Genomic DNA, 14,673 nt, shown 5'->3' on the forward strand with positions numbered 1-14,673 from the left:
GCTGGCCCCTCATTGTCCATACGTGGATAACACATAGGATGTCGCGAGGACCCACCTCAGTGTCGCTGTGGCTCACAAATGACGGTCGTCCACCTCTTGCTGGACTGCCCACTTTTAGTCGCTCTGTGGCGGACTTTTAACTTTCCCAGCACCCTGCCTTTGGTGTTGGGTGACAATGCCTCAACAGCAGTTTTAGTTTTACCTTTTATTCATGAGGGTGTGTTTTATCATTTGATTTAAGTTTTAGCGCATGTCCTTTGTCCCTCTGTGTCATTCACCCTAGTGCTTTTAGGGTGGAAGTTTTAATTTGTTGCAGAGCGGCTGGCTTCTCCTTTTTATTCTCATGGTCAGCCAGCCATGGTAATCTGCTCTCTTGTTTCAATCTCTTCTACGTGTTTCTTGCATCTCTCTATGGTTTTCTTGTCCGATTTTGTCCATTTGAGTGTTTCTTGCCCTTCTATCATTCTTGTGGTTTTCTCCTTTCTTCCAGCTGTGTTTTGTATGTCTCGTTATTTTACTCCCACCCATGTGGAATTATTTTAATCAAAACGAGGGACCAGTGACCTATTAGTTTGGTCCCTCCCTCCCCCCCCCCCCCCCCCCCCCCGCTCTTTTAAACCAACCAATCAACAGTCAAGAGAAACCGTATTCTTGAGGTATTGGAAGCATTGAAACATTGGTTCAAAACTGCTGGACCGGGCACACACTATTCATGTGGTTGATTTAACATTTCTGCTTCAAAATTTACAGAATACAAAGTGTATTTGAGAGAACCAGCTGCCCCATCAACTAAACTTCTAGCCAATTCCCACCAAAACAGACAAATAAGAGGAGGGAAAAATTTCATTAATAAAAGAGCTTGTAGATTGCATTGGAGCATAAATGCATTGACTCTGCACTTGAAAAAACTGATACTTTTAGCTCTTGGAAGACCTTTGTGTTCAGACGCTATTCCAAGAATTATGACTTTCCTGTTCTAAGTGTATAAAGTCTCCACAAAAGAAGGCTGCAGTAGGGAGAGATCCAAATCCTGCATACTAATGTTGATAACAGCTACCACAAGCAGCAATGGGTATAAGAAAAGGCCACCAGTTGTCTGTCATGGATTTGGAACTAATTTCACTGATGTAAGTAATTGGAAATAAAAACTGGTGCCTATTTTGGACTTTCACTCACCCCCCTATGATTATCAATTACATTGATTTAAAAGTTTTCTGCATTCTCCAGTTGAAAATGACTGAAACTACTTGGTGAGTCGGTGTAAGGGCTAGCGATGAATACATTCTAAGGAAAATGTAGTTTTTCAAAGCAGCAGACAGCATTTTAATGTTATAAATAGCAACCAATATCCTTAGAAAAGTATAGGTATTATCTGACAGGCGTGTAAACAGGAATGAAAACTTTCTAGCTTTTGGATGAATCCTTTTTCGAGCTATATTACACATACACACAGCATGTGCTTTCCTCCCCACATGTGTGTGCACTGTATTTGTTTTGCTTCTTCTCTAATGACCTGGTCCTTGGTGAAATGATAACCCTAACTTTCTCTTAGTTGATGATGCAGTATTTTGAACAGTGTATTGTATATTTTATAAGGTAGGTAATGTGTTGTTTCTGATGGAATTTGGGAGTGTGATGGGAACTCCAGTTCTACAAGACTCTGAAAGCAGAATATGTAATTTGAATAAAATTATACACATTTCAGATAAATGATTCCTAGTGCTCGAAAAAGTTGTAGACAATGGAAGTTTGCTAATAAGGCGCTTGCCTTGGCGGTATAATCTATCTCTTTTTCAGTAATGTCATATGCATAATAACACATTTAAAAGTACTCCTGTTTTATGTATTTTGGCTGTACTAAGTTTTAAATTATGGATTTTTCCAATGTCATGTTTCAGACCTAGCATTTGCCATAATATTTTCGGAAAGGATTGGTGTGCTAACGTTTCTAAAGAACAATGTGAAAGATACAGGCTTTAAGGATGGTGTCTCAGAGATTTTTATGCTGCTTCAGAACTTGCTGGAAAGTTTTCCAGAAAGAATTTCTTCGTATGCGTGCCAAATCAAGGTAAGAATACATAAAAGATGCCATATACAATATGCATGTCACTTCTTTTCTGCTGCAAAACACTTAAGAGGAAGAACGGAATAAAAATATGCCATATTAGGTAATAACAAAATTCTTTTCACTTGTTCTTTGGGATGGTTGACAGTGTATGTAATGTATCGAGTGGATAAAATAAAGATTGCTATTGAAAAGTGCGCAAATGACAGTGTCACTGGAAGATATGAGTGCTGCTGGTCATGTTCCATTCCCTTTAAAATTCAGTAGCAATGGAATTATGGACTCTGCAGGATCATGTGTAAACTGTCAAAACTTTTTACCAATTGATAAGTCCTAAGAGCTGGTGCATCTTTCCTTCCATTAGCATTTCAACATTCATTATAATTGATAATTGCTGTTTGCATCTGTGGCTGAAAATGAAGTTGAAACTTTGAAGAGGAGGTACATAGAAAGGCTGGGTGGTAAAAAACTTTGTGTATGCCTGAAAACAGAAAGTGTGCAAGATAAGCTATCAGAACCTCATGTTAATTAGCTTGCTGGCATAGCACTACACTTGGCATTTTATGTGGAATGGTCAGAATAATTTTATACAATAACCTACCAGTTCATTTGTTCAGAAGTAAAATGTTACAGGCTTGTAAAGAAAATAATGTGTTTTAAAGATTGTTCTGTGAATAATGTTTTAATGAGTGAGAAAGTGTACAAAAATGTTTAAAGCTACTGAAGCGTTTGTATCTGGCGCTATTGGTGGCCAGGTGAAGCAAGCATGCCATCATAGTCTGCAGCTAGTGCACCGGCTGGCAATTATGAACATGTTGGGCTGCTGCCAGTGGTGCCTCATCCACTGGCATCTTCTCCACTGTACGCAAACCTTCTTGAGTCAGAGCAGCTCCTTGCCAGTGTGCATTTGGTTGTCAGTGACAGAACTCTGCACTTGTTTGGTAAATACTTGTGCGAATGTTTCTTTAACCCTATCATTATTGGCATGCAGTTATCAGCTGATGTAATTTTTGCACATATAGTGGTTGCCAACAGTTTTGGTGACAGTGTTGTTCATTCTGTGCATGTCTTTCTCAAGTAAAATGGATCCAGCATTCAGTTGCTAGAACAGCAGCAACAGCTTGAGAAACAACAGCGGCAGTTAGATGTGTTTTGTCAATTATTTATAAATTCACTGAAAGCACCCCAGCCACTGACACCTAAGTACCTGTTTGCTCCTCCAGCTTTTCCACCGTTACAAGAAGCAAAGAAAGATTAGGACATATACATGTGACTTCTGCAGCAGCATTTTGCAACTTTTCAGGTGGATGATCCATCCTTGCAAAAAGCTTTTTTTCTTGTCATTGGTTGTGCCTGAAATGTTTCATTTGCTTCAAAAACTTGTTCCATTGAAATATTCATCAGCATTGTCATTTTCTGAAATGTGTGACTTGCTTATTACTTACTACCTTAAGCAAACCCATGTGGTGGTGGTCCTGTTTGGAGTCCCACCAGTGGCAAAAGAAACCAGGACAGCCCTATCAAGTGTGGGTACCCAACTTCTATGGACCAGGTAGGAAGAGTAAATTTGTGTGTGCTCACTGCCAGCACTCCTATAATGATTATCTGATTCACAATGCCGTCGTCTATTCTGCTGCAGATGGAGAGGTCCATTGGGAGGTGTTGCGTTTAGAAGATCCAATGGTTAAGGGGATTTTGCCTGTCGCTACAGTTTTTGAAGTGGTGCAAGTCGCTTCTGAATAGGTTGAGGATGTCATGGACATTGCGTCATTGTGCTCATTGACACAACATTGTCAGCATTCCCAGACTTCCTCAATTTGTTCCTCCAATTCAGTCAGGTCGTAATTAGACTTTACTGTTTTCCATAGCAGTTTCCCATCGTGTCCTGACTCTTAATGTGATAAACCCTGCACACTGCTACTCACATAGGTGCTCAGTATGTGCCGCTAGCCATAAAAGAGCCAATGTGGCCATAGTCTGTTGAAGCTCCTGTGCATGTGGGTCTTGATAGCAGATGTGGAATTCATGGAAGTGCATAATGTTACGCCAGTCCATGGCCATGAGCTTGATGTCCCCAACAAGATTTATGGTATGCAGTTGATTCAGCAACAACCGTTCTGTTTCCAGGTCAATACCAGGTCCTTTATGTCCCTTATGAACCTGGAAACATATCGTCATGTGGCTCGACCTGCTCTCTGTCTCCTCCACAAATTGTCATTTGGTCGGTTATGGAAAACAACCCATTCCTGTTGAAGGAGAGTTTACGATTGACATCAAGTATCAACTCGTCACAAGAGTGACCAAATTTTTGTCAGTAGACATTTCAACATCGGAGAACATTTTTGGCCTTGATGTATTCCACAGCCTTTGGGTTTCAAATTGAAGACATGGTATACTGTATTTACTCGAATCTAAGCCGCACTCAAATCTAAGCCGCACCTGAGAAATGAAACTCGAAATCAAGGAAAAAAAATTTTCCCGAGTCTAAGTTGCAACTGAAATTTGAGACTCGAAATTCAAGGGGAGAGGAAAGTTTTAGGCCGCACCTCCAAATCGAAACAAAGTTGGTCCATTGTAATATGAAACACAATTTAGGTCGAACGAATGACGATACAGCTACAGTTGTTTGGTTCGAGTCGTAAGCTTAGCAGTTAGCTTTACCAGGTAGCCATTGCTATGCATCAGGCGTCAGGCGGGTACCCTTCCTTTTTCGCATGCTTCGTCTGGTTTGAATTGATTGCTTATTTTTCTTTGATCTGATAAGTGTCGTTCTCTTTGTTATAGGTGTTTACGTCACTCTAAGCTGAAAATGCATTACTGTACTGTGTCATGCATTGTTTGTCGTATTCTGATAATCAGTGTTTATGACCTGTCGCCGCTCGCGGCATGGCTTGCTCTTGTGCACGCTACCGCCGCTTTTTTTTTTTATACTGCTTTCTTTGATAATGATCAACAAGAACCAAATAATAGACTGCATATGATAGAAGATGTTCTGAACGAGACATTAGCGGAAATTTTTCTCCATTTGAAAATCTTTGCAGACGCCTCTTTAGTACATTAAATTCTGCACAGAACGTAGTCATCTTAGATTTAAAAATCTAGTCAGTTGTCGTGCTTCATTTCTGACTGTATCACTATTAGGCATAAGAATAATACGAATATAAACATGACATGATATGTATATTCTTCCACCTTTGCTGTTGTCTCACTCTAGTTTCGTAGTTTATTAGGCAGACAGGATTTAAATGAGATAGCAGCAAACACGAAAGAATACATGGCAAAATGTTTATATTCGTATTATTCTTATGGTAAAGAGAATACTGCATGTGATTCACAATTCATAATAGTTCCTATTAGCAACCATCTCTTCTCACAGGTAGGAAAAAAATTCAGAAATCAGAATGTAGAGTTGGCCATATTGACAAACATCCCAAACAGTCTTGCCAGTCAGATTTTCGTAGTACATTGAAATGCTGCTGCATTCGAAGATGAACAAAACGGAATTTGTATTTACTTCGTTGGATAATGTATGAAAATGCAGTGGTCGAAACTCGTGGCGGAGAAAAAAAGCTCGTCTTCCAACATCTTTTTAAATTTATTTACTGATGCAGAGGTTTTGGCGCCAGTATCTATCTTTGTGCCTGCAAAGCATGCCTGCATAGCGCTACATATATTCGACGGCAGAAGTTAGTTGTGGCGGCACCTACCAACATTTTTCAGAACTTCTGCTTACTTTGCACTCGATTCTAAGCCGCAGGCGGTTTTTTGGATTACAAAAACCCGAAAAAAAGTGCGGCTTAGATTCGAGTAAATACGGTATGTTGTTTCAGACACTTTTCCATTACAGGAACTGGACAACATCTGCTGAAAGTTTGGTCCCCTTTCGATAGGTTGCAGGGCCTAGATATCACCTCTAGTCAATGGGCTATGCCTTTTGGCTCTCATTCACAAACCTTCAGGGGTGCTTCATACATGTTGAGATTTCAAATCAACCATTAATTCTCGGTTGGTAGTGGATTCTTATCCAATTCTACAGACCAAGAAATGCTTGTGAAACTGGTCTGGTGAATGTTTTTTCAAAAATTTCTTTGGCGGAGTCATATCTGGATTCTGCATCTCAACACATTTTGGTTATACTGTTACACATGCTTGCCTTTCGGCGTAATGAGTGACCCCACTATTTTTCAGCAGTTCTTAGAACAAATTAATACATGATATCCCCTTTTGTGCAAACTGTGTAGATGACATAATTGTCATAGGCCGTCATGGCAGGAATATCTTGAATACCTTTGGACTCTTTTTCCCTAAACTGCAAGAGGCAGGCCTTAAGTGCAACCTGTGGAAGTCAGTTTTTTCACGTGGGAGAAGGATATGTGGGCCATCTTCTTTTGAAGGATGGTGACGTTCCTACACAGCATCATCTAGTGGCTATTTCCAAATTGATCATCATGTCCAGCAGGTGATGGAAGTGCTCCAAGTCACAGCATATTGCATAGAAGTAGTCAATTGGCAAGATCCAGTGCTCATTTTGTGTTGAAAGGTTGGCTTGAACAGCTACCTGCTGAGGGGTTGGGCTCATCCCGCAATTTTTTCCTGGCACTGGTTTATAGAGACTACTTCTTAGTGTAGATTCAGACGAAACCTACATTGTTATCCCACTGATCCTACAACCTTGGATTCATGTGCTTCTCCACTATGGCTACTGGGGCATAAACTGCATGAAAATGTTAGTGAAGCATCAGTGGCACACTCTCAATGTTTAGTAGTGATGGATGCACTGTCAAATTATCCATAGGTCATGTGCATGTGCTCCACCTCAACAGAAGCTACTGTGTGTGCTTTAACACAGTTTTTGTGACCAAAGGATTGACATGGATAATTGTCTCCGATAAGGCCCACAGTTTGCCTTGGCAATGTTCTGTGATTACTGCATTTGGAACAGTATTACTCACCTCACGTCTGCACCATTTCACACCCAATAGAAAGGTGAGGCAAAACATATGGTGCATACATTTAAGATGCAATTGGTAAAGTGCTTGGTGGATTCGCTTCCTGATACAGTATTACCTCTGTTCCTAAGCACCTACAGGACCAATCTGCTGAATGACCGGAGCCCAGTGGAGGTTCTCACAGCCAAAAACCATGGATTCTGTTACACCTTGTTAGTCCTGCGCCATGCCTGTGGCATGGTGGCACCCTTTCAGATATGCTGTGAGTGATCCAGTCTGAGTGCACATCTTCTGTCAGTGGCCGGGACGGGCATTGGCTACATTTTGGAAGGTGCATGGCCGGCGAATGTTCTCCATGGGTGCTGTTGGTGCTTCACTTTTTTCCTGTCAGAATCAACTATGCCCTCAGTGGGGCAGTGACCCACCTCAGCCACAGTGGACACTGTCGGAGGGCCTCCCTATAGGTGCTGCCCCCTCCCAGGGCCTGGGTGCCATGGGGAGTTCTTCACTGGATGGTCGATGGGCTTTGACCACATTGAGATCAAGCTGCTGCCTGCCCTGGAACTTCAATCGGTGTCTTGACAGGGCTGCCCGGATGCCACTTACTCATGGGAGCACCTGGTGGATGTTCCCCTGTCTCTTGCCACTGTATGGCATACGGAATCCCGACATGAGGGGTTGTCACTGTGGCCAGTGCACCTTCTCCAAGCCACTTCTGCCCATGTATTCCGCCAGTTCGGAGACAGCTGACTGCCTATCCCTGCAAGGGCGATGCCTCTTCAGATGCTGGTGAACCGATGGAAACCAGCGCTGTTGCCATGCAGCAGCTTTTTTGCCGCTGCAGTCACCACTGTTGGTGGTGTGCCAACATTCTGCCAGCAATGATTCTATCGGCGTGGTCATCCTGTGGTGCTGACTCTGGAGGGAGGGATGTTGTGGTGCGTCCACACAATCCACCACTGCAGCATTTGTATCCAGCCCCAGCAGTGGATGGGTGAAGTAAGCACTTCTGTCGTCCACAGCCAGCATCCTGAGCAGCAGTTATGAACACATGCGGCTGCCGCCAATGGGGCCTCATTCAATTTCATTGTCTCTGCCATTCACCAATGTTCTCGAGTCAGACCAACTCTGTGCCAGTGTGCATTCAGTTGTCAGTGAAAGGAATCTGTACTTGGACAGTTAATAGTTGTGTTAATGTTACGTTAACACTGTCATTATTCAGCGTGCAGTTATCAGCTGACATAATTTTTGTGTGTGTAGTGATCATCAGTAAAGAATACAGATACAGCAGAGACACTGAGGGAAAATAGAATTTTTTTAATTGTGGTATGAGTAGTAAATGAAGTTCTTAATATACAAAAAAAAAAAAAAGGATAGAAAATAAAATGAGACCAAAAAATGCCTGCTTCATGAGGAAAGACAGATCTTCCATTAATAAATTAGTCAGTCACTAATCATCAATAATTGTGAGACTTGTTACAATTAGTGGCTTACAGATTTTTAGTTCTCCCATTGTTACCAATAAAAAGATTTAGGTTGCCATAGATGAATGGTGAACACCATTCTTTATCTATGTAGAAGGCAGAGATGACTGTAGATACTGTAAGATAAGTTAAGTTATACTAATATGACTGAAAAAGAGAGAAAAATTGAGCCTACAGTGATTGAAATGCAAGCAATATTAAAAAGGGGATGAGAAAGTTATAGGAATATTATAATGCTGTACATTAAGAATAATCAAAAGTATTATTTAAGAAGTCAAAGGATGGTTCAGTGCAGGCTTGATAGCACAGTTGCTGATTTAAATACTATCGAAGCTAGAAAAAGTCTGTTATCTGGTACTGAAAAGAGGATGTTGTTCATGGACAGCTATGGATTCATATTTTGGTGTTTTTTTCATTGGTTCTTTGTCAGTGAACACATTGTTTTCATTGTATGCTCTTCCTTCTCCTCAGTTTTTGGCTGTACAGTCTTGCTCAATATACAGTAAAACTTGCTCAAACTGGAATTGCCTGGTACTAAAATAATTTCCCAAATTGGAAAAGTTTCTGGATTATGCAAGACTCACTGGGCTACGTAAAATTTGTCAGGTATCGTGCACAAAATTACAGTAAAATTTTTTAATTATGCATATACTGTGCTTATGTACTTTCACTCCAGCACAGTAGATGTTCATTTACTGTATATTGGACAACAGAACACTGGACTGTTACACTAATTGGTAAATAACACGGCATTTCTATATTTTTACTCAAACTTTAAATTTGTTTATTATTGTATGTACATACATATTATTCTCATGTTTATTTGTTTTACATTTCAATTTTTTGCCACATCTCAAGGATGGAAACATGTTTTAATTTCCTGTTCAAAATGGTTTTTTCTAGGCAATTTTTTTGCACCATACAATAGTTCCAAAAGTTGGGAGAATTTGTGTGTGCTGCAAATTGCATAACACAGTTTAGGCATGCAATGGCTTTTTCAGGCATATTAATTTTTCTAGGGCATCACTTTGCTCCTATTCTTCTTCCTTTGTTTCATCATCATCATCATCATCATCATCATCATCATCATCATCATCTGTGTTGCAGATTTCTATTATATCTGTTGCAGACGTGAAAGTGGAGTGAGTTGACAGAAAGTCATCACTTTGAATGTAATCATCTGCACTACATGAAATGCTTCGGGTTTTCATTAGTTTGCTGCATTTTCTTGAACTTCGATGGCCACAGAAGCGTCTTTTTCTTGACCCCCAAACCCCACTTTGTTGAAGCACTTGATGACAGTTTTGGGTTTTATTTCCTTTACTGGCAAGCCAATTCAGTTTACTGCATTCAGGACAGGAACTGACTGAGAAAGAGCAAATTCACTTTCGGCTTCTTCAACACTAAAAATAAGGGATTGCATCAGTAATCACCTATAATGACACTTGAATGTTTAAAGAACACAGTGATCCATGGGCTGTGTGAGGCTGGTTGAACCTGGAGGGAACCGAGCCAATTTCATATTTGGTAATGTTACTTTCAGGTAGCAGGTTGCATTGTCTAGGAAAAGGAGTACTTGGCAATTTCCTTTTTTCATTTTGGCATTGAAAGAGCCCAGCCATTCTTCCATAAGACCACTCACCATCCACGCCTCTTTATTGCTTCGCCACGTGACTGGAAGCTTACTGATGTCTATATTTTTAAAACAACGCAATTTTGCCGCCTTTCCAATCACCAATGGCTTCTCCATTTCACCTAACATGTTTCCACACAGCAGTACAGTCTGTCTTTCCTTAGACATATTTCTGCCTGTGCACTTTTGATCTCAAATTGTTTCTCGTCATTTCCGTTGCATACTACCATCCCCAGATATTTAAACTCTTCTACTACCTCACATATCTGGTTTCCAATATGCAGGGTCTCCTTCCTTTGTCTTGTAATTTCTTTGTACCCTCATATATTTGCCTGTAGGTCATGTTTTAAACAACAGAAATATGTTGTATCAGCTTAAACAAATAAATGAAAAAAGTGGATGGTGATTATGTTGGAAGAGAACAACATGTAAAAGTTTAAGACAAAGAAAGAAATCTTCATGAATGTGACATGGCTGTCAGTTTGTTACATTCAGCAGTGATTCTCTTCAAATGTTCTCCTGTGTGAACATGATGAGGCAGAATTAGTCTGCGAAATACAGTATGTTCTTCGAGCCCTACAGATCATGGTTGTTATAACAATCCATTGTATTATCTTGTCCTTCTATGGTAATGATTGTAGCTTATTTTGATGTGGTAGTGATCTTTATTGTCTATAAAGATTGCTTTGTAAATTTCTACAAACTTCTGCTTTAAAAGTTTCAGTTATTGTTAATAAAAGAATTGAAGCTCAGAGATTGGCCATGTAGCTTGTTTACAGAGAATTTTTAGAGAATCAGTGTTGTGAATGAATACAGAATTCACCTAAAGACTTTTTGTTGGTTGCTTTGCTGTGGTTTTCATAAGGTCCTAACTAAAACACAATGCTTGAACTTTTGGTTGTCAGAAACCTTCAACAAAGACTAGGTTTGCAGATTTCATCATGTTCGTATTTGTCAGAAATGATTTATTGAAGGCTGACCAAAATGGGCTGCTGTTAAAAAACATTGATGCTGTGTGCAACATGATTGAAGAGCAATGACATGTTACTTACCATGAGAGAGGCATCCTTTAATATGCCAAGGGTGGTAGTACACTCGACCAAGAAAGAAAGAAAGAGAATCACTTATTTCTTTGACTACACTGGGCATGTGAAAAAATATTGAAAAATATTGAAAATATTTGATGCTAAATAATATGCAGCAGTTTTCAGTTATGTTTAGAACGTGCAGCTGATCATCTTTGCATCTGGACACTTGCACGACATCTTCAGGGTGAGTCACCAAAGAATTAAATCAACTGCTCACCTTAAACAATTTATCATCATGCTGTATGCGTTTTGGCCATGCTTCGTGGTTGTTACTGCAAAACTGGCCACTTTACCAGCAGCAAACTCCCTTGTTGGCAGAAACTGAGATCAGGTGGCATCCACTCACTGTGGCTCTTGGTGTACTGTCATCTTTGTTATGAGCAAATTATAGAAGTAATAGGATTTCATCTGTTACCCAACTGATAGCTCCCTGCTCCAGTTAATGTTTTCCACCATACGTAGCTCCACTGGCTCTTTAATAATAATTCCAAAATGAATTAGCACTAGTCAAAATTGTTGTTTTATTGTATTACATTATATGTCCTGTGGAAATACATTGTTCAGCAATGGCAGATTTTGTGGATTGCAAAAGACAAGTACAGTGTTGACGTTCTAAGTAGCATTCTTCCACAGTGTGTGTGGTCTGACCTACATAAGCCATACCATCTTGGCAAGGTATTTTATATGCTCTATCCTTCCACAGTAATAAATCACCCTTCACCAATCCAAGAATGTCTGCAATCTCAGATGTTGGATGGAAATCTCATTAATGTGAAATTACTGGAGGATCGTGCTTGTCTTGAACAAGACATTGCCAACAAGAGGAAGAAATGCTGTGAATTTCGTCAGTGCACTATCCTCCTTATCTGTTTGCTGATTTTTTTGCTTCAACTGATAATGAGCTATTGATCTACCTTATGTACTAGATGGAGTCTACATTTTCCTTGAAGACTTCTCTTAGGTGGATGAGCTACTTAATGACACTCTGGGTATCAGAAACTGTGTATGTCCCATGTGCAACTGTATGAAGCACATTTGTTGTATGTGATGGCTGATGACAACTTGAAGACTGAGTATAACTCCATGTGACTGGGCTTAATATAAACCGAACAATCGAGAGAGTCGTCATTCTTCATTCTAACCAAAATGTGCAAGAACAGCAACCAGCACCTTTTTATGTTTCCATGACAAACAAGATGTTCGGATGAATAATATTTAGATGGTGCAAAAACTCCAATAATTTGTGTTCTCCATGGGTTTGTAATTAAAAATAATTTTATTCCTTGCCATTGAAATATGCAAAAATCTTTAATGAAAATTCATCTAGCGTTGGTGATAAAATTGCAATTTCTTATGCAGTATTCAAGACAGAACATCATGTTTCCTTTCCACGGAAATTGTGAGCCTAGTCAATAACTTGTGGTGTGGTTTGATTTTAAAATATGAATTGATTTTGGTTTTACAGACAGCATGTTTGCATTGCCTTAAGTCAGAAGTAACTGCTGCAGAAAAAGTGAAAGCACTTGAAGTATTGCAGAGTGTTTTGAAGCTAAATACATGGGACCAAAATTTGAAAATTTCAGAACTAATAACTACCTTGGAAAATTGTTATCTAAAGTCAAAGGCACAACCCACAGGTAAGTATTCTTAAGCAGATATTTAGTACTTTAATTGTATAACGAGATGAATAGTACTAAAAGTAAATTATACATAGTAATTTAGTACAAAAGTCATTAAGGGCTGCAAGCCAGAGCAGTCAACAACAGTGTGACTTGGGGTGTATCAACAATAAGAAACTGAGGATTCAGGTAACATATAGAGAGCAATCAGCAAATCAGAATAAAGGAAGGTTCGATTGACTGCATCATAGACAAGGTGAATATAACCCCCCCCCCCCCCTCCCCCCCGCACTCTCTCTCTCTCTCTCTCTCTCTCTCTCTCTCTCTCTCTCTCTCTCTCTCTCACTCACTCACTCACTCACTCACTCACTCACACTCACACACACACACACACACACACACACACACACACACACACACACACACATTGAATTCAATCCAACAGAGGATGGACTGGACAGGAATGAAGAAAGATAGGAAAATTTAAAAATATTCCGCTTCCACCAAAGCACCTCATATACTGTATTGTGAAAATAGAATGGAATTAGATATTTATTCAGCTTTAAGATGTTTAAATGCAATCAGTGCCTTTATATAAGGTTTATATATGACAATATTATGAAAAGTATAGATGGCTGGGCTTTCCAAAGTTTATCTGTGTCTCTAGGTACAACATTACAGTACTCTTAGGTGGCTCCCCAAGTAATTAAGTTGTAATTATGTGACAGTAAGATATTAAAAATTTACTTTAATGTTGCATGTTGTTGTAGAAGCTAACCTTTGTTTATAAATCTAATATAGTATGTCATAAAGAATCTGTATTGCACATTGATAACTTTATAAAACATTACAGATTTGTATAGGTACTTCAAATCAAAATTACGTATTTAATATATTTTACATTCTTTAAGTTGCCTAATTGGGTAAAATGTAAAGCATTTTGTCATTATGTTTTTGAATTTATTTAAGGGCACCGAGTGGGTACTTTCAGGTAATTTGTTAATTTACTTGAGACTAGCAGTTGTGGATCTTTGGTATTCTGTCATATGGCTTGTCAATTGCGTACCCATTTCTTGTGTTATGGGATGTGTTGGCATCCTAAGGCCAAAATTATCCTGGTTTTCCCTAGCATATACTAGACAATGACAAACATACATGCTAGGGAGTGTCGTCATTGTTTTCCTGGAATGCATCTGCTTGCTTTTTTTCCGTTTAAATACAGTCCTTGATGCAGATGAGACTGCTCGTAGCAGGATTCTATATATTGGATAGAACCCGAAGAAAGCAAAGTTGGCTTATAGCATGGGAGTTCCACTAACACTGTCTCTCAGCTCTTGCAGAAAATACATTACATGTGAGAATCTGGTACATAATTTGGCTGTGTATATTCCAGATAAGACTTTGGTCAATGTGGATGCAATGAAACTTCACTGATTTAGTTTCTTGTTTGAGAGCATTTTAATTAAATACAATATTTTATGGTTTGGTGTCATTTATGTGCAATGCATTGGCCTGAAACCAGGAGGTTCATGTATCTGTTGCTATTGCTGCAGTCTGTTGGTATTATGAGCAATTAATGTGCTGTCATCATGCACTAGTGTCTCATAGGGTAATACGGAGGGCAGATCATTTGTAAATGTGATAAACATAATGAGTCCTGGAACAGAGCCTTGCAGCACATTTTTTGCAGCAGATGAAGAATCCGTTTTTCTTTTTTTCCTCACTTTAACAGTTTCTTATCCTTAGGTATGACTGTAGTAGTAGGAGAGCATTTACCCCTATTTCATAGTACTGTAGCATTCTGATTAGAATGTTGTGGGGCACTGTATCAGAGG

The 14,673-nt window shown here is 39.5% G+C and overlaps 1 protein-coding gene across 1 annotated transcript in view; it reads left to right on the forward strand.

Annotated features, from left to right (window-relative positions):
• LOC124623192 (DNA-dependent protein kinase catalytic subunit-like) overlaps window positions 1–14,673 on the forward strand; it is a 565,210-nt gene that overhangs the window by 59,275 nt on the left and 491,262 nt on the right. Inside the window, exons 2-3 of the mRNA XM_047149022.1 lie at window positions 1,899–2,068; window positions 12,685–12,856. Of these exons, the coding sequence (XP_047004978.1) occupies window positions 2,003–2,068; window positions 12,685–12,856 (238 nt within the window). The 5' untranslated portion in view covers window positions 1,899–2,002. The remainder of the gene's footprint in view (window positions 1–1,898; window positions 2,069–12,684; window positions 12,857–14,673) is intronic.

This window comes from Schistocerca americana, chromosome 1 (genome assembly GCF_021461395.2).
Source record: "Schistocerca americana isolate TAMUIC-IGC-003095 chromosome 1, iqSchAmer2.1, whole genome shotgun sequence".
Taxonomy (NCBI): Eukaryota; Metazoa; Arthropoda; class Insecta; order Orthoptera; family Acrididae; genus Schistocerca; species Schistocerca americana.